Here is a 20,989-nt window from a genome sequence, read left to right as displayed (position 1 = left end):
TTAACTGATAGGTATGGCTCACTGCTGCTGCTGCCTCTTTTACATGCAGTCTGGCCTTTGCAAAACACACACGTTTCACCTACTGACCTCCAGTGCTGGATATATGGCCATCGGCTAATGCAGCACATATGAGGAGAAATGTCAGGGAGTATATAGCATGTATATCGTTGTGGATTATAAGATGCTACTCGTATATTCAGCGTTTCCAATGCTAAAAAGAGCACCAATGTGTTTCATTCAGCCCTGGTTTGGTGTTATTATGGGTAAGACACAAGCTCCTGAAACACATAAACACATGGACCACATGAATCAACAGGAACTGGCTCGGCAAGTGATTATCAAGCAACCTTCAGCCACATGCAAATATCCTCTGCAGTTTTGAAAACACAACACGCCTTTTTTTCTCACAGACATCAAAGGAATCCTCGGCGGCGTGACACTAGCAACAATGAATTTGAATAGAAGAAATATACACCGTGAAACCAGAAGCAGATCGACACAACGCGATGGGGCCCACCTGCTCAGCAAGGAGGAAAAGAAAAAGGTTGACAAAGAAGATGAGCGCTTGGAGAAATTTATTCTGTATATGTTAAAAGTGCTGTATGTTTAAGCATTGAAAGACGTTTGTTTGCACTCAGCTGTGCATCATCACATGGTGTGTGAGTTCTCACTGAGCCACACTGCCTACTTGTGAAGTGAGAGCAGATACTGATGGCCACTGTTCCCTTAAGTTGTTGTTTTTTCTTTGCTGTTTATTAATAGGAGCATCTTCCAACCCATGACTTAACCATCATCTGTGGAACACTGCAACATAAAAATAAAGCACACAAAAAAAGAGTGTGTGTGTTTTTAGTGTGGCCCGGGCAACATCACCGACTCACTGAATCAGCCTTGAGCCTTTCATTTTATTTTTTATTTTTTTCCTGAAACTTTAAAACAGTTTTGTTTTTTTACATATTTTCAAAAAAAAGTATATCATGCCCACTTCCTAACCTCTACTCGATAAAAAACTAACCCATTTATAAAAGTTAAACACATTATCATAAAAAGTGAAACCATACACCAGAATGATACCATTATTTACACAAGCCCATTAAATTACAACATAAATTAGAAAATATTTACATCCAGGACAAGACACTGGATTAAATTCTATGTTTGGAATTTCATGTCTAATTTAAAAAATTTAAAGAAAGAAATATATACATTTACACACATTCTCACAACAAACATACACTCTGGCAAGACTGAAGTGGTTGGTAGCTTGGTGGTAACTTGTTTTTTTTTAAATACTAAGAATGCTGAATGGTCACAACAAGAACGCTGCCAGGTTGAAAAGATAGAGTAACAATGGAAGCATTGCTGTCTGTAATCCACATGAACACTGAAGAGGCTGTGAAGTCTCTGGTTTGTGACCAAACACAGACTGAAAAACCCAAAATCGTCTCTTTCTCATTTCGGGCCTACATAAGATTCAAATCATCTTCCATGAATAAAGCACAATAACACTGTATCCATTTTGAAGTGGTTGTACAAATCAAGCAAAAAAAAGAAAGAAAACGAAGTGGATTTTCTTCTCTCTCTTTCTCATATAAAATTTTTCCTTTTGCAAGTCCATTGAGACACAGGAAATCAGAGGATTTGCCTGCAGACGGAGCAGGAGGGGGGTAAGGGGAAGAAGAGGGGTGGGGGGCGGGGTGAGAGGAATTCACAGCCACAGCGACTCATCTTGAAATGATGTCCTTTAGATGGGGAAAAAACACAGTATGCACTTTGTTCTTTTCCTCCTCTTGTCAACATGGGAGCCGGTCCGATAGTCGTAGCGTCGCGATATTTGGCAAACTATAAGGAGCCGCGTGGTGGTGAGTATGATATGGTGCGTTCAATGCCCGCACAATCTGGGCTCCCATTTGGACCAGTTCACAGAGGCGTTCGTCATCAGGGCTGATTTGTAGCCAACTGGATGAGTTCTTAGAAATCCTCCACTTCTCAAAATACAGGATGGAAATTCAACAGTGCAGGGACACACACACACACACAGACACACATACACGCATGCGCACAGCTCTCAAAATGACAATACTTATCAATCAATATTGATTTTTATATATTTTTTTATCCAAAAAGGGCAGACAGGGCGCCAAGATTAAGGGAATCGGGGGTTCTCAAGTTCATAAGGATTCTCCTCTGAGCTCTCATTTCCTGTGCTTGTCCATTTTGTCTGCAGATTTGCTTCCACTGTCTGAGGATCCCTGGGTGTCGCTGCCAGAGCTCAGGTACATCTTGTCCACTTGTTTGAGCGCCTCGTTCAGGTAGTTCTGAAGCGAGGTCATGGCGGCGCAGATGGCGGGAGAGCCAAAGCCATGAGTGATGAGGCTGAAGTGGGTCAGGCAGCCTTGGATTCCAGGCTCCATGATGGGGGCCGGCCGAGAGTTTCCCAGAGGCGAACGGTCCTGAGTCAGCAGGTCGGTGAACTCCTTGCAGATTTGCCTGTTGGTAGAAAACAAGAATAATTTAGGAAGTGGGAAAATACTTACACAACACGAGTCTGCAGGAAATCAAGTCGGCCCAATTCTCCAACAATCAATAAATGCTCCGGCAGCAACATAAGAATTCAGGTAAATCCTACCCTGCTAGTGTATTTCCATTCAAATTAAATACGAGCGTAAAGACAGGACGCTTACTTGGCAGCGAGGAGCATGTTCTTGCGAGAGTTGACCTCGTTGCGTTCCACGTGCGGCCTGCCGAGGTATTCAGCGATTGCCTTTGCAGGAAACTCCGTCTCACACACGTAACCGAAGTCTCTCGCTAAATGAACCGCTTCACCTATCAGGGAAAAAGAAAGAGAAAAAACTTGTCAGAGAATAAACGAAAGGAGTAAAGTTAACACTTGGCTCTTGGTCTCAAACCAAGACTGTATAATCATGAAAGAATAATGATTATTATTATTATTTACACAGTCGTTATCACTGCGTGTCCTCCGGCACTCTGGGCAAAGATCAAATGGCGAGCTGGCCGGCATCAGCAATTTATCAATTTGTGGAATTATACGAGCGGCTCCATTTTGGACCTGATGCACACAGAGCATCAAGGCGCATGAAGCGAAGCAGTTGAACAACAGAATAATCAGCTGTGCTCAGTCCTCTAGCCAGAGGGGAAGACGAGCCAGTGAGATGAATATATTTCCGTCTCGAGGGTAGTTAGACATGGTCATAATGGGCTTATGTGGATAAATGCTAGCAGAGAGTGCCCACGGCTCTACAGCACCGCTTATTGATAGACACGCACGTCACTTGAGGATGCGGGCAGCTATTCAGAAGCACAATCTTTAAGGTCAGCAGGCCCTCCTGGCGAGTCAAACACAAGATAACAAGGCCTAATTCAGCTTTGAAGGTCTCTAAATAACACACGCCTCCAGTCATTCTGCTGCACAGAATCATCGGCCCATTTATAAGAATTGGGCATGTAGGGAGCAACAAAATAAATATTCCACCTCAGCCCCGCGGCAGGTAGATGTGATTAGAGTGATAACGTTTTTACGATGAGGCGTCACAGGCATTGACGAGGAAGGGTGAAGGTGTGCCGTTGATCTTTATAGCAGCATAACTCCTTGATGTTAAATGTGTGGCCTATAGTGCCGTGTAATACGTAATAACACTGTCGTAACAGTGGTAGAGTTGGTGCCGGAAAAAAAGTTTTTCCAGACACTAAGCTAAAAAAAGATCAAAATAATCAATTTGATCTAAGATAGTTCAAGGAGTTACTCGGCACAAAGTTACTTTCGTTCAAGTATTTGAACAATGAAAGATGTCGGGCGACATCTTGATATATTGAACACGCATAACTGCGTGAATGAGATTGACGTTCTCGCTCTCAGGCAGCGACATTCCTGCCGCTGCAAACAGCAATTACACCTGTGCAGGCGCACTGCACCACTGAGTGACATGTCCTACCTTCCACGAGTGAGGTAAGTAGTGTGACATTGGCGGCCTTCCTTCTTCCCGCAGGCAGGTTGAGCCCGATCTTATCCAGCTTTTCTCTCAGAGAGCGACCTCCATTTTTCGACTTGGCTCTGCAGAAGAAGAACACAAAAAATACGCGTTATATATCTAACAAAAGTGTTAAACCCGTTCATGGGGTTATTACAAAATGAACATGGCGTTCGCCGATCTCCTCGCACACAATATTTGGTTGATTTGCGTTTGCTTGAGAGCAACACATTGGGAGGAATCGATGTGTGTGAGTATTGTGCCGTCAGCTAAGATCTAGAGATTGCACACACAACCTGTCAGAGGAGGTCTTGCACTCACTCCTGCAGAAGTTCTCATTGTGCACTCTCGATAACAAATAAATCGCACAGAGAGGCTCTCCTGACCCTCTCAAAGAGTAGCGGAGAACACCACTCGCACACGCAGGAACATTTACACTCCCCACTTGCGGTGGCCGATTCGGTTTTACGCATGACTGCAGGGCGAGCTCTCCCTCCCCGTGGCGGGTGAGAGAGGGAGCATCTTTAGGGAAGCATGTGTGTATGGGTGCCCCCACCCCACCCCACCCCCCCTCCGCTAACGATCCCCCCCCTAGTGCGATATGACCTACTTCAAAATGTCTGCGATCGTGCGTGTGTGTGTGTGTGTCTGTGTGTGTCAGCGTTAACACAGGCACATGGGAAGTGGCAAACGTGCACTCCAAGCACAAAGTGCTCCGGTCAGGGGTGTTGTGTACGTACAGTAACCACACAGTCCCTCAACAGACACACTAACATATGTGCCATAAGGTCAACTGCTCTGCCACAGATATAAACCGACCCGCGCTGCAACCCCTCACAAACACACACACACACACACACACAGACACACCCACGGAGTCTTCCGATTGGTACTGACTCTGTCGATGATCCCCAGAGGAAGCACGGAACCAAAATGTGCAGACCACAGAAAGAATGTCGTGAACCGTACGCCGAAAAGAAAATGATGAGCCTGAGCGACTGAGACGAGCTGTGCTTTCAGAAAAGCTTTCCCCATGTGCTGCCGAGCTCCAGTCTACAGATCTCGCCGCTACTCCACAGTTTGGACATTCTTACCAAGCATGCAGATAATAGAGATATAGATTTATTTATTTTTTACTCAAATGAAATATGTTTAAATTAGATTCCCGTATTTGTGGGTGACTCAGTGCTGCTGTATCCCTGGTGTTATATCGAAGACTTTCACAAACAGAAACAAGGAAATTATGATCAAATCCAACTGTCATGTTGAGTGAGTCTGAGCTCTGACCTGCGTAAAACGCCTCCCAGTAGCGATGCATTGAGGCACTCGGGGGGTGACAGGCGTCTCTGGACCTCGGCCACGGTAACCTTGTACTTGGAAGTGGAGCTCAGCAAGGACAGGCGGCCCGGCACGGAGCAGAACACCTCTGTGGGGTTTGACACCATGCCCAGCAGGGACTCTTTCTGGAAAGGAAGACCCAGCACGTTGCCTTTGGGGAGAGTGATAGGCCCTGGAGGGTGAAGGGAAAAAAATATTGTGTAAGCGGAAGAGTGTATAGAACAACAAAAGGAAAAGCAAAAAAATCATTTTGTTTATATATTCACTTTTTCCTGTGTATGTACATTTACTCTCATCTTCCTTATTATTTCTGTGCTTTCTTGTACGCAATCACAAGGCAGAGTGTGTGTGTGTGAGTGTGTAGCTCTGCACGACTGACAAAAAACAGTGTCTGCTGTAGGAAAGACTTTGGAAATATGGTGTGGTTTTCCCAACATCGAATGCCTGATGGTTAAACATCTAGAATGCCCTCATGCCAAACACTATCCACAAACAGATACACACACACACACACACACACAGCCTCTCTTCTAAGTCACAGATACACCTCACTGCTGTGTATTACTGGGTCTCAAAGATTCTAGACAGACAATGTGTGCGTGTCTGTTTTTTTGTGCTGCTGGTTCTAAAGTTTGACGAAAGCCCCCCCCCCCCCCTCCCTCCCCTCCCCACGGACAAAATCAGTGACAGTCATCGGACAGACAAAACAGTACAGCACAACTACAGAACATAGCTATCTCACCCGCAAGAATTCCCCCCTGATAATAAGTCCTCTGTAAGCGATCAAGGTTCCTGCCACCTCGTAGTCCTAATACTGAGACAAAAATCACAGTCACACAAGTGCTTTACGGCTCCTCCGGGGCACACGGCTGGGAGTGACATGCCATTGTTTACCAGTGGAAAACCTAGATTGCCCATAGCGTTGGGGCATGGGAACATAATAATGAGCCGTCACATGTCTGTGCAAAATCGCTTTGTAGTTGCTTTCTTCCTGTGCGTCATAATATTGCAAAAATATATGCTATAATGCTCTCGAGAAAAACAACAACACAATATTCACTGTCTAGTATCACGTGCATGTCATCATATTAACCTCACTGTCGTGGCGTAATAATGAGAAAACTAAAGTATGAGGTTTACATTTTAATAGTAAGTAGTAAAACCTGTATTTATGTTTACATTTTATATATGTTTACATTTTTTTAATGTTTTTTTGTTCTTGTTTTTTTTTCAAAATCTATCTATCTATATATCTCTCTATCTCTCTATCTATATATCTGTGTATGGTTTAAACAACTAAAAAGAAAGTTAGAGGCAGCAGAATAATGTTGCTCAAGCTGATGACTCAAAGTCGGTTTAATAAAGCCCTTGTGACAAAACAGCGGGAATAAGTTCTCCCTCAAAACAGTTCATGTCCCAACAAATAACTAAACTGTCCTTCACATGCGAGCCTCATGCCACACCCCGGCTAAAAGCTGGTTCTGCAGAGCCAAACACTGCTTCAAGATCGACTCATAATTTCCTGTTAATGTCAACTGAAAAGAGCTGCGATGGCAAGCTTAACCAGCCTAAAGATGATCCAAAGCTGTCCTCTTCTCTCACAGTCAACAGCGAGGTTGTGAGATTGCTCAATTTTCATGTCTTGTCAGCTAGAGTCTGTCGTTTTTGAAAGGGATCAGTTCTTTCCCACTGGGCATCCATTCAAGCACCTTCACCAACAGAATAGGCTAAGGATCACAGCCGGCTTAGATAAGTGCATCTCATGGCAATGAGGATTATCAGTGTATATGCAGTGCAAGTACAAATACAACACTCCTCTTTCTCTGAACTGAGTGCCCTGACATGCCACTATAGTAATTGTTATGACAATTGTAAATATGTAGAGAGTGAAAAAAAACATTGTGCACACAGTACATTTCTAGCCCTTGCCAGTAATTACTGCATATTTATTTGGTTATACAAAGACAGCATATCACAAAATGTGTTTTTTTCTTTTCTTTTCAAAGTAGGAGAACTGCGGGGACAAAAACATGCAATGGACTCACCTTTTTTGATGACTGTCTGGTCTGCCATAATATCACTGTGGTCATCTACATGCTGATAATAAAAAACAAAAAAAAAAAAAACAGAAGCAGCATTAATTAATTGTGTGTATTGTTAAGCAACATAAATAAATAAACTAATCATAGATACATAGCAAGTGGAAATTAATGTGTGTACAATAATGCAAATGTGTCTTTTTTTCTCTCTTTTAAGCAAAGAAAATAATATGGGGAACTGTTATTGTATTTCTATCCTCTTATGTGATATTGTCACTGTTTTATAAACTATAGCCTAAGTGATTTATAAATATTAATTGTAGCATTATTGTATGCTTGCATGGTATCTTTAAAAAAAAGTATTATGAAATTTGGCTACCTGTTTCAGCAAGTAAATCACGCACGTGCACCAGCGACCTCCACACACCTCAACGCCTATAGCGCCATTGAAAGTATGCGCATCAATTAGAGCCACTCACTTGAACTTCCTCCAGTCCGTGCCCCATGTCGTGCATCCCCATGCTGTCACCGATAACCGACGACTCTATGCTGTGCACGTGCGGAGACAGCAGCTCTGGCCGGCGGAAGCCTTCCCTCCTCACCCCGGACGAGCCGTCCAGGCCCAGGATCTGACTCGCCAGTCCGCTCCTCCCGTGCCCTCCGAGCCCCTCCTGGGCCTGCCGCCCCGGCCAGTGCTGCTGGTTCGACGACTGCGACTGGTGTATGGAGTTGATGTTGAAAGGGTCCCCGAGGTGGGAGTAGGGGTCACCGGACTGCGGGTAGGAGATGGGCTGGTAGGGAGGCGGGAAGTACGGGGGCTGGAAGTCCGAACTGGCCGAGTGTGAGAGGGAGGGAGACGGGCTGTAGAGGTGCTGACTGACCGCTGGCAGGTGGGGCAGCCGGGGGTTGCCATTGCTGTTGCCGTCGTGCCTTTCCTGAGGGACCGAATATATATACATATATATATATACAGGTCAACTGATACAAACACAAAATGGCAGGTAGTGGTGACATGTATCCCTCCAGGGAGTTATGTGTCTGTTACCCACTGGCATGATATCTACAAAAGATAGCCTAATGGTTTAGAGAGGATTGCGTGAAATATTATGAAGACTTTGCATTAAAAAATGTAAACAAATTAACGTAGTAGTATTTGTCATATTATTAGCGTGGGAAAGGATATTTTGTTATTTAAATTGAATTGGTTATTGAATTATTAGATTTAATTATGTTCTCGTGTGTTAGTATTTACCCAAAGTATTTGCCTGATAAACTTTTAGAAAAAATAAGTGTTATATTGATTACAATTATTACAATAATAATAACAAGTAGTAGTTGTAGTAGTAATAGTAGTAGTAGTTGTAGTAGTATCAGGTATTTCACGGTTGTTGCTGTCCTCGAAATAATTATCGTTCATTTCTTCTGAAAAGTGTTTGTTGTTGTGTTTTGCTTTTTCCAGCTTGCGTCTCAGCTTCTTTCTTTTTTTTTGCTAAATTGATTGATAATTTCCATTTTATCTGCATGTATTTGATCATTTACATTAGCATAACAATCTACCTCATCCTAGTCGTTGAATGGAACACGTGTGTAACATGCCAATAGAAAGGCACGCATATCCCCCGTTTTCACAACTATCGAAACTTACCTCGCAGTCATCCTCGTACTTCACGTTGTCGGCTAATTTCCACAACATTCTGGCAGAGAAAAAGGCTCTCTGTTACCAAAAAAAACCCAGTAAATAAAAAATTACAAAATCTTGTCGCCTGCGAGTTAATCCAGGTATGAACAAGTCAAAAGCTTCCTGGTGATCATGAACCACCGCCGTGTTTCTTCAGCTGCTGCGAAGAGACCAAGTCGTGAGTGAAGGCTAAAAACTCGACCGACCTGACTATCCAACCACATATGTGAGTTTTCCCAAAAGCCACTATGGGAGAAAATAATCGTTGTCAAGCAATATTTCCCCCCCACACACACACACACCCCTGTCCGGTCTCCTGTAGTTATGTTGTGCAAGTGGGCGAAAAACGGTGCATATAAGAAACTTGACTCCCTCTTATGGAGAAAAAAGCGATGTTCAGTCTTATTGGTGCACACGTTACAGCACTGAAGGCTGCACAGCCGCTGCGAGGGGGCGTAACCCTGCGCGATGACGTCAGCGAAGGAGGTGGAAAAGGAACACGTCGCTGATTGGCGGGACATCGGAGCCAATCAGAATTCTGTCCGTCTGTAAAGCGTCAGGACAGGTAAACGGTAAACCCATTGACTTTACTGGAGGAAACTTCTCGGTGGTTCACGATTTCTCACCGCCTACCAGTGGGCTTTTAGCGTGTTTGTTTTCATCAGGGACATGAAGCCAGGGCTTTTGGACGTGTAGGAGGACACCTGAAGGCTCAGTGTAGGATTATATTCCTTACAGGCATTATTATATGCACGCTAATGACGAGGATATTGAACATGATAGTTCTAAAAATCATAAAATAAAGAACTATTTTGCACGGTTTGCTGAGTAAAACAAAATAAATTAATAAAAAGCTTTAATTGTGAGTGACATATGATTTATTTTTAGAAGTTTTACAACTCGGATTAAGAAGTGTTGCAGTTTAGGGTTGCTGTAGGTTACAGAGGACCTCATGGTGACGTTATGACGCTCAGGAATGCCTCTCGGCCAATCACAGTGCTCGGTTTGATGATGGTGTTCTTAATTAACAAATGAAGAGAAGCGGTATGTTCTGACGATGACAAAGAAGTTTCAAAGTAGGTTAACAAAACATATTGATTATATTATTGTTGTTTAAATATGGAAGCATCAATATAATTAACTGCAATTATTTAATAAGGCCTAAAATAAAATAAATAACATTTTAATTAATAATATGATCATTAGTAGTAGTATAGCAGTAGTGGTAGTAGTAGCATACAACAAGCTAATGTATAATAATGTACAATAATAGTACCTTATATCACTTTACTAAATCCTTGTGCTCGTTTACCCAATAGAAATAACTTGTATTATTGTTTTAGTTGCAAATCAGCAAGATATTAAGTTGAGGCAACCCTGTGATTTAAATGCATGATTAGAATAAAAGTCATTGAAATAGACCCATGACATTGTGATGTCGGTGTTTCACAGTGGTGGCTAAGTGCTTGTTTCAAACCGCAATAAGCCCGAGGGTTCAGCAGCATCTTTCGCTCAACAACCAAAAAAACAAAACAAAAAAAGCTCAAAGGATCTCAACAAACAACTCTTTCTTCACTTCATTTACATTTTTGGTGGAGCTTTGCAATGTCTAAAACAAGCTTGCTTTGAAGCTTTGATTTGCATCAAAACCCAGAAGTGAGAACAAAAGATGTTTGTTTTCCTCTTCTTTTTTTATTCATAACGACCAAACAATCCATTCTTCATCTGACGGTTTATTCCATTTTATTTTACTCGTTATAACTTTTAAAATTCATTATGAAATATCTCCTTTCTCCGGAGTGTGGGCAACTGAGTAGGCTAGTTGTGCACTATTTTGACTAATTTAATGAATTAGTTCTGTATCAATTTGACAAGTTCTAAATGTCACATTATAATATGTGAGATTAATAGACGGGCCTTTGTCCCGAGCTGTGCCTGCATGGGAACAACAGGACGTGCCTGCTGAGGATTATCTGTGTGCTGCGTGTTGAACCTTGGCTTGTTGTGATGTGAAGCAGAAGGGAAAAGCCGCTGATTAAATGTTATTTTACGTCGGCAGAGACACACATCAGATCTAATGAGAGTTAGTCACGCTTGGCCTGACGCTGATGTTTCCACCAAATCTGATGATGCTCAGCTTGTCTTTTTAATAACAGTAGACTGCAGTGATGTCAGGTGTAAAACAATAAATGGATCCAGGCCGGGACGCATTTAAAATGTCACGAAAATATATAAATTCTGCTTCAGGATTTTTTTTTCAATTGGTTTGCTATAGGGGGGTCTATACAATATGGTGTAATACCTTATGTTTCAAGGCTGATTTATGATGTGTCTCTCCACAATAAAATCAAATTGAAATGTAAAAAATGGCCCGGAAAACCAGCAGCACATAGCAACATAATAAAGGGCACTATGATATGGTTATATTAATATACTGTAAATTATCGACATTATTGTATATGACCTATTGAGTATATTGAAGTACTTTTAAATTACTCAGTGGTATACTGGCTGCACGTGAATGTTTTATGATATCCATCTGTTCCTGCAGAACTCGTATATACTTTTATAATTCAATAAAATTCAATAAAATAGGCTGTGGTTAGATGGTTAAAATCATCAAAGATAAAATATGGCAAACTATATATTTGTATTTATGTTTCAAAAAGCAGTATTTAGCAATCCAGCTGCCTGAAAGCGAATCACTTGCAGTTCTTGAGAGAATAAAGCCTCAGTCCTCATGACATCACGGGTTGTTCTAAAGCTCACACTCCCTTTGCGCCGCGCCATAACAAACAGCTGATTACGGTGGAAAGTAGTAAAACAACCTGAACGTGATGCAGGTTGGAGTTTAAACGAAGTCATCTGGAAGAGAAAAGAACTCACCCTCCAGTCTATCCTCTCCAGCACCGACATCTGCAAGGCTCGAGTCACAGCAATCCCACTGAGAGGCAGCGAATGAGTGAAACCGTGAGAGGTTCACGGCGCCGACTTCACCTGACAGTCGTGCAGTGCGCATGCGCGGCGCCAGTGTAATACACCTGAGTGGGATAAATCAAAACAATCCGTCGATAGTCCCTCAATGAAACACGCATTTAAATGATGTTTTGTAGAAAACTGCGTGCGCATTCATATTAACGAATATGAGAAAAGGGGTGCACAAATGTATTCAACTTTTATTTTATTTTATTTATTTTTTATTTTTTATCAAATAGGCACGTCCTACCATGATTAGACCTATTTATAACCAATATGCACGTATTGGTAATGTAATAATCATCTGCTATAGTTGAGTAAAAATATAAACAATGTCATAGAAGGTAAAGTGTAAGAAAGGGTGAAAATAAGACTAAACTTAGATGAGGTAATTCCACCCCCAAAGCCACATGGCCTCGGGCTGACCAAAAGAATCTGCTTTCAAAAAGCCACTGAAGCTTTTTAAGGCCTAAAATGTCTGTTGTTATCTGATCTCCCAAATACTTTAGCTAAACCCAATGACGAGATCAAAGTGTCTTGAGTATAGCTTACATATCTTGTTTTAAGAAAATCATCTCACCTGTCCGATCTGCAGCCCGGACACCTGTCATAAAATAAAGTATTTTCAAACAATATAGTTTTAAGTAAGGACATATAACAAAGGGGACCATGCCTGTATTCAGATTCTCCACACACAAAATGTAATTCCTATTTCCAATGTTTATGGATATTAATTGCAAACGGACAGTTTTCCCGATTTTTTGTTTCTTGAGCGACACATCATCGGACAATTCAACTGCATATAACTAGAGGCCGGACTATGATTTCCAATTAAATTTTAAATAAAAATATTAATGATACCCATATGGTCTTAATGAATAAAAATGTACCATGGAAGTTAAATAAACGTCATCAGAAGTCTGCAGTCCAACTGAGCGACGCAGGGTTTGGCCAATCATCTTCAGAATCATCCATTCACAGAACAAAATAATCTGGGAGCTCCCAGAATTATGAGGCCACAAGCAGCCAATTATGTGCTATAAATAAAATGCTTAAATATATCAAATAAACGAAAAGGCTGTTAGAAAATGCGGTGACCGTCTTTGCTCCTGCGCAGATAACGAACTTTCTCTGGTGACATTACAAGAGGTCAATACGAAAAAAATAGAAAAAATTACATGAGTTTATGTGGTTCTTATTATTATTATTATTATTGATGCATTATTTTTCAGGAAACCATATATTCAATGATCTAATGTGCGCAAAACAATAGAAATCAACAACAGAACTACATAAAAAACTGCTGCTGGACGAAGACAAGAGGACGCATTGTTTATTTAAATTTGTAGCCACAATGATTGGAATATTTATGGTGTAATTTACATGTAATGAGAAGCAGGCAGACCCCTCTTTGTATGTTCTTGTTTTACCCTGGGACCACAGTTTAAGTCTGTCGAGTCACACAGCGTGACAAGCACTCTGCCGCCGCCTGGTGGCCGCATCGTCACATTACCACAGAGCTCCACGTCAACCAATGAGCTCAGTATACGTGTTAAATATTATATAATTCATTTTTTCCCCAATTCAGATTATATTCTATTGCCCAAAATTACAAATTTGCCTCGGACGGCTTTACAATCTGTGCACATACGACATCCCTGTCCCAGGACCTCACATGTGATCACGAAAAACTCCCCAAAAAAGGGAAGAAACCTTCAGGAGAGCAACAGAGGACGATCCCTCTCCCCAGATGGACAGATGGATGTATGTCATGTGTACAGATGATGTGTGTATAGATGTCTGGACTACGGTTGGGTTCTAAACGCGTCGCTGTGTCACCACTTGCTGCTCATAGATGCTCCTTTTAAAAACAGAGAAACGTTCCTTCAAGCTGAAAACAGCCTTCTGGTTTCAACTCTACACTTAAATCATTCTGCACGGCAAACGTTAAACGGTCCAAGTGAACAAGCAGAACAATGTATTTTGACTAAAGTAAACCCTACAGTTACATTTTGAATGCATTATTTTTATTTGAGGTTTACAGTTTTGTCACCTTTACAGCTGTAATATATCTGAATGGGCTACTTTCTGCACCACTGGGCTAACCAATCAGAAACAGTTGTTTTGATCTCCTGTGCCATTCGAGGATAACTATGTGCAATACCACACAGTGTGTGTGTCACTGCAACCAAGCAACACGTCTGTTTTTGTAATATGAATTTGGAGTAAGATGCTGCCAACACCATAAACACTGAACTTCACACCAGTTGCCATTTTCACACCTCCGGCATGTAAACACATGTAAGCTGCTGTAATTAATACAAGCTTTTTAGAACTTGTGTTGGGTGTGAATCTTCCCTTGAAGGGCACATGAGGGAATTGTTGCATCGGTCATGAACAGTAGTTATTGCTCTTCGTTGCACGGAGAACACACAGAACAAATACACAGCAAAAGACAAAAAGAGAGGACAAAAAGGACTGAATATAAATTTATTTTTTGACATTTTGCTTGTTACATGCAAAAAGAAAAAAAGTAACGTAAGAAACGTACCTGTCTGAAGAAGAGTGTGTGGCCCATGTGACCATTCACTATATTTTGATAATAAACTGGAAGCCAACATAACATATTTGTTCTTCCTTATGAAAAAACTTAGTTGGAAGCACCTCGTTTGGAAAAAGATTGTTAAATAATGAAGCTTGTGACGTTCAAGAATAACGATCACTGTTTGACAACAGCTATAGGTACGTGTGTCGATTTTCTGCCACGTGCACTATGTTGTTGATTCCTGAGCATCAGAAGCTTCAATAAACAAACAAGATGCGAAAAACTGTTTTCATGTTGTTAACCTAATTGAACCAACTTCAAGAAAACAAAAACAATGCCATCAATATATATTACTTGAACGCCCTGTGCTATGTGTTGAATGTTAAACAAAGTGTGGCCGAGCTCACGCTGACAGCTCATAAAATGGTAAACAATTAAAAAATAACGAAAGTAAATAATATCACCGTATGACCTGCTTTAAAGATGTAGATATTTAACTTCCTTATATTTGTTTGCCTTAAATTAAGCCTGACATTAAAATCTTGACATGGGCTTAATTTGATCTCTGATGAAATCACTACAAAAGAGAACCTGCACACTGTCCACTAGGGGGCAGCAGAGGTGCAGAGATAATAAGAGTCGCCATAGCATCAATTCCCAGAGCGCTGGGTGACTGGGAACACGGAGATCCTGGAGAGAATACATCGGGGAGGAAGGCTACAAAACAAAGCGGCTGAACAGCTCGGGGAGCCATTAACAAAATGTTGACAACACCTAAACACTGAGCTGCGGGGGACTGATGAGACACACTGGGAATGAGGACACACGTTGGTGACATTATTAGAGGTCATGTGGGTAATGTGTAGAACTAGCTTCATCAGTAATGGGCCATTAATGGGTCACGGTTTCTGGAACACTCTAAAAATGGGCGATCGTTGCTCCGAGGGATGGATACTAGAAGTGATACGGGGTGTGGGTGACCCAGTTGGACATCTGGTCCTTCGTGCGCTTGGCAGAGCTGTGGGTGGTGAACAGGGACTTGAAGACCTCAGACTTCTCCGTCATCTCCTGATAGGACCTTTTGTCGTTGGAAGAAGTCGAAGACTTGGGGTCCTTCGAAGAGTCGGAGGGTCCGGCCACAGCTGGGTGGTTAAAACGTCAAATGACAAGAGCAAACGAAACAGCGGGATGAAGATAAGAACAAAGAAGGACACGATGCTTCAAAGAGAAATGGAATGCGACCGCTGATAATATTTTCAACCAGTTTTTTTATAATTCACGTTGACTTTGTTCTATAATAATAAACTAATTATATGAGTGGAGTGGTATAGACTCACTGAACACATGACTGCAACACCTGTTCTTTCTAACCAGTGCCATACTGTTTGACTCTGGGTGAGACTCTTACAGTAATCATGGCAGACAAGCGCAGCACTAATGACGTTTTCAAATTCAGAGCAGTGAAAGGTGCCAAATGTTAATATTAAATCTGGGTCATTAAAATATCAGCAGGCATGTATTTGCCTTGTAAAGATATACGACTACACTCTACAGTCACGCCATCCTGAGCAGAGGACGGATGCGTCTGCTCCAATCAAAGCTTCTCTGAAGCTTCGCCCGCGTAGCGGGGCGAGGCGCGTTCGTGTCGGCACACGTCGGCCCCCGTGTGCGCGCTCCGCCGGCTCGCTAATCGACGCCACTCTGCGCTCGTCCTCTGGGACGCCAGCCACCGTCATCGTCACTCACTCAAAAGACGTGATCTGGACTCGGTAGTGTGCACCTAGAAGTCTACGCCAGAGCTTCGTTTGTCTGCCTGCGTCGCGGCGGCGTGCGGTCGGCTACCTGACTGGCTGCTCTCTCCACCCTCGGGTTGTGCGCTCTCCGTTGGATCCACTTGTGGAGCGGGTGCGTCTTCTGCGGGAAGAAACCAGAGTCAGACAGTTCAAGTAAGACGGGACTTCATTCAACCGTTTGTTCACGTATAAACCAGCGACTGCTTCCGAAAATGTAAATAAGTTTGCATTTCTCATTCAAGTTGAATTCATGATCCACTTTGTTTGTTGTGAACACCCTAAAAAAAAAAAACATGTTCTCAACAACTAGGGCAACTAGTCCTCGTAAACCTTTACAATCTGAAATAGGTTTTACACAAGCAGGAAGAGAAAAGCGGCACTTTGGCTTTCTTAATTGTTCCATCGAAACCTTTTGATTTGAGGAACGCACATAAACACAGACACAGAGTGTTATTCAGCCAACATCCTGTTCAGGTCGGAGCCCTCTGCTGGTCTGGAGAACGAAACAGGAAACACAACCAGCGCACTGCGAGGGAACGGACCACTGGAGGGCTTTGATCTCATGAGGAATATAACATGATATGATATATTCCTTTATTTGTCCCACAATGGGGACATTTAAAAAATCACAGCATAAACACAATAATAATCACAGCATAAACATCTGTAAAACCACTGTACCTGCTCCAAAATCACTATGATAGGATTTGCAATTCTTTGATTTTCATGAGACTCAGGGATGAAAATAAATTTGGGATGGAAGTAGAACACACACACACACACACACACACACACAGAGAGACAGAGCTTGAACTCTGTGAACAATCCAACGTGATTCCATAATTGCGTTTCTATTTGCCAGGTGCCATCTATCAGAGGTGACCGCTGTCAATCAAACCCTCGTGCGGACCAAGCAATAGAATGGAGGCGGTGCAAAGCTGATGGGGAAGTTCAGGAAGCAATCATTTATAATTGTCTGTTTATTAAGACCATTAAAAAGTGCTTAACAGCGAACAGTTGGTAATCAGCCCAGAATCATTACCGCTTAAGACGCCTGCTTTGTGCCCCGTCTCTACCTGAGAGTCATTATTCATCGCACGCGGTCGATTTGCAGACGACTAATAATAGCCCCCTGATAATGCCTATAATCAGTTATTACTCTGTGAACTCTTTGTGACACCAAAGAACATAAACATCAGACCCCTCAGACGCATAGAGGCTCTGCACAAACTCAGGAAAATGTAATTATGGTGACATAATTTGATTTTCTTTTTCAATGATGCAGGATGACAATTGCCAAAACTGTCCAAGAGTTATCTGTCAATCTGCATAACTTTATGTTTACTCCCCATGGTCCGTTTGTTAAATAAACAAAACAAAAAAACAGGAACCTGACCAGAAACAGGTGTGGAAGCACCCCAAACCCTAAATATCAATACATGATATTGTTGATGACCAATACAGTGTAAAATATGCGCAAATTACAAATTAGACACAGTGAGTCTGGTAAATATCCCTCAACCAGTTACGAAAACCATCACAGCAACATCCCAATAAACTGCAAAAAGTGATGTCATGGCTTTTCTGTTGCCGACACAAGTGAAACAAAGACATCTAATAACAACAACGTTGTGAAAAAAGGAGAAAAAAAAGCTTTAACCGTCAGAGGAAGAGAGCAGGTGAGAGATTTCCCAAAGCATATCTGAAATATTTGAAGAGTGTGACTATTAGACTCTAATCTACTGGCTCAGTGAGAGTCATCTACATCACCCACGTCTCCCAGCGGAGTCTAAAGATAGCTGCAATATCTACAGACTCAAGGAGTTTAAGGTTTTGTAGAGCAGATAATGGCGTCACGTTCTGCAGTGTTATTCCAACAGTGTCATATTCCTCCATGTATGGATTAAAAACATGGGTAATTACCGCCAGTTAAATGTTTGAATAACCCAGCTAACTCAAAATAGCAAATTCAAAACAATTATTCAAATGAAGTAAAGGCTTTTTTAGCTGCCTGGTTTTGTTTATGGAAAAATAGATTTGTCTGCACATGTATGATGCGTCACCGAGAATTTACACAAACCTTTTGATCCCGACGCTGTCGCCACGGTTTCAGCTGCTTTGCTCTTCTTGGATTTCTAAAAATAAAAAGGGAAATGCTTTTATTGAAAAACTTTAAAAAATATATATATATATATATTATTATTATTATTATTAATACACGAAATGTATTTATGATTGGTTAAATCAGTTTTCAGAAAAATAATAAAAAATGTCTTAGTGAAGAAAATGTTTATATTATCCAAAAGCTAACAGATAACTTCTTATAGTTTATTTAAACCCGACAACAACCACTCTCTGACATCATCATCTTATATTAGCTGTAAGTCTGGTTAAATAAAAACCCACCTTAGATTTAGTTTTGGCTTGGGCCCGCCTCTCTTCCATCCTCTCCCTCAGCTTCCCCACCTCCTCCTTAGTGCCGTTGAGCACAATGACGTCCTCAGCATTAAACCCTTCGCCACACTAAAACAAAAACATGGAAGCTCAGTTAAATCATACGGACTGAAAAACATACGGACTGAAAAACATTCAAACAAATCTGAAAGCAAGGGTTAAAGATTAATTATTGAGGCGGATCGTGATGAACATCATTTTGACCATGTTATAAATGTTCATGAGTGTTTTTGTGATATCATGATGTTCACGGATAGAAGAGAATATCATGGGCTCAGAGTTGTTGCTATATCTTAGTTTCAAATAATCCAGATAAACGCATCAGAACACATTAATATCTCAAAAGGTTGTCATCTCGTGTCTAGTGAGTGGAAACATTTTTCAAAACGGCTTTTGTATTTTTGTGAGTCCGATAAAAAATGTTTGGTGATTTACGAAGTGAAAAAGTGAGGTAGGAAACAGCCCTGCGTGTGGTGAAGAGATGTGAACTTGAATACATTAGACTTGGAATCATTATCCATTTTGGTCATTATAACATATTTACCACCCATATTTGTTATTCTTTTACATCATTATTCAATTAATATTTATTATTTTTGTACTTAGACTTAGTTATTTGGGAACATGTTCCTTTAAAATATTGTACATTTTAAAGGGTGGGGAACCCTTAATGTACCGTACGTGACGAAAACCTTGAATGTGTTCACGGGGTTTTCACCAGCACACGTGGAATTTAACTAATGTATACTTAGGTGTTAGGCCGGCTTAAAGATGGATTTCTCTGAGGTTAACCTGATTTGTAAAACACATCACGACATTCAAATGTGCAAACCACTGTAAAAACACATAATGATTAGGTGAAAAGTCCACAAACTCCATAAACAAGGTTCAGGTGCGCAGCAGATAAGGAGATGTGGTCCTACTTTGACTTGCAAAGCAATGCTTTGTTTATCCAGCTTGACGAAAATCACAACAATTGTTCATGAGGTACCTGTGGAAAATATCTATAATAATAATATATAAATATATAGACTAAACTGGCAGTTAGTAAAAAAATTATTTTTAAATCAAGCTATTTCTATAATGCAACATTGGTCTGAAGACCGTTATGAACTCGATTATAAAAGAACAACATAAGGACCCCCTCTCTGCCGCATATCTCTCTTTTTAAATGTATTTGCATGCAGGCTGTGTTTGTTTTACTCCGAGAGGAAAACCATACTCAGAACACAGCGAAGCGCATGGAAAGAGGGAAGACCCAAATAAAGATGAACGGCGACGGGATGCAGTAACTCCTCTCACACCTGTTGACCAGTCAGATCATCCAGTCAGGATCACACTGCTGTCGATTCTACTGCAATTGTGTTTTGTTAAATCCACTTTAATGGACCCGTAGATGTTTGGGTCATATCTCGGTTAACCTAGACGTTCTAACAATGTGCAAAACTCTTGAAAGACTTGCTGTCCGAGACCCGTCCGAACCTGAACCATTCGAGGTCAATGTCTTACCTGAACCATCTCGCTGGCAGTGACACACATCTAGACCGGAGTTATTTAATAACGTTCAACAGTTAGAGACAATTTCCTGACACAAAAGGTCCGGATCATCACAATAACGTCTGTGATGATTTAGTGACATCGCTACTGAAGTAGCCTAGCCGCTGTATGTATAACTATTGGTACGTCAACAACTGACAACTTTCAAATCCAATAAAAGGAAGTTAAATTAAATAATATCTAAACAGTTATTTTCAGTTTTAAAATGTAACTGGATTAATTATAAATAATAAATATGTTCTTCTTTCATTTCAATTACAAAAACAACAAAAATACAGAACAGAAAGCTTTTGAAAAATATTCATCTTAAAATAAAATACTTGTAAATGGTTTCAGCTCTATTCTCCTCTCTGTTCACATCATTGTCGGGCAGTGAATTAATGCTGATTAATTTCTGATCATATATTTATTTTTTAAATATAGTTTGTTTGTGCCTTCATTTCAGAGGGCGTGAAATGTGCGCGTGAAAGAGTTGTAATTTGCCTCGTACCGGCACTTCACATAATTGCCACGGTCTCTGAACATCTGAGATTCACTGGTGCTGAACTGGCCGTAGGAAGAATGAACATTTCAGAGTCGGTCCATCCTTGAAGGCTCTGGTCTCGCTGACCACATTCCTC

At 41.2% G+C, this 20,989-nt stretch overlaps 2 protein-coding genes and 1 long non-coding RNA gene across 7 annotated transcripts in view; 1 reads left to right on the top strand and 2 right to left on the bottom strand.

The window, feature by feature from the left end:
* Positions 1-885: 885 nt before the first annotated feature.
* Positions 886-14,411, bottom strand: tfap2c (transcription factor AP-2 gamma (activating enhancer binding protein 2 gamma)). Of its 5 annotated transcripts, none has more exons than XM_056436406.1 (8): positions 11,931-14,411; positions 7,846-8,301; positions 7,373-7,424; positions 6,070-6,141; positions 5,277-5,499; positions 3,954-4,072; positions 2,685-2,826; positions 886-2,490 (listed from the first exon to the last, which is right to left on the bottom strand). In XM_056436406.1, exons 1-8 carry the CDS (start codon positions 11,958-11,960, stop codon positions 2,196-2,198), a joined length of 1,389 nt encoding a protein of 462 aa, XP_056292381.1. In that variant the 5' UTR covers positions 11,961-14,411; the 3' UTR covers positions 886-2,195. The 5 variants fall into 5 exon arrangements, with proteins under 5 accessions (XP_056292381.1, XP_056292380.1, XP_056292379.1 ...); XM_056436405.1 differs by lacking the exon at positions 11,931-14,411 and adding an exon at positions 9,012-9,797 and having other exon boundaries at positions 6,070-6,135; XM_056436404.1 differs by lacking the exon at positions 11,931-14,411 and adding an exon at positions 9,012-9,796.
* An 85-nt stretch (positions 14,412-14,496) lies between these two features.
* rtf2 (replication termination factor 2) overlaps positions 14,497-20,989 on the bottom strand; it is a 30,553-nt gene continuing 24,060 nt past the window's right edge. The window contains exons 6-9 of the mRNA XM_056436415.1: positions 18,765-18,881; positions 18,439-18,493; positions 16,408-16,479; positions 14,497-15,707 (exon numbers count right to left, since the gene is read on the bottom strand). Of these exons, the coding sequence (XP_056292390.1) occupies positions 15,520-15,707; positions 16,408-16,479; positions 18,439-18,493; positions 18,765-18,881 (432 nt within the window). The 3' untranslated portion in view covers positions 14,497-15,519. The remainder of the gene's footprint in view (positions 15,708-16,407; positions 16,480-18,438; positions 18,494-18,764; positions 18,882-20,989) is intronic.
* On the top strand, positions 16,424-17,929 carry LOC130207736 (uncharacterized). Its single transcript, XR_008834328.1, has 2 exons — positions 16,424-16,511; positions 17,221-17,929. It is a non-coding gene; the product is annotated as an uncharacterized LOC130207736 (long non-coding RNA).

The sequence above is a fragment of the Pseudoliparis swirei genome, chromosome 18 (assembly GCF_029220125.1).
Source record: "Pseudoliparis swirei isolate HS2019 ecotype Mariana Trench chromosome 18, NWPU_hadal_v1, whole genome shotgun sequence".
NCBI lineage: Eukaryota > Metazoa > Chordata > Actinopteri > Perciformes > Liparidae > Pseudoliparis > Pseudoliparis swirei.
This window is presented reverse-complemented; position numbering and strand designations above follow the sequence as displayed.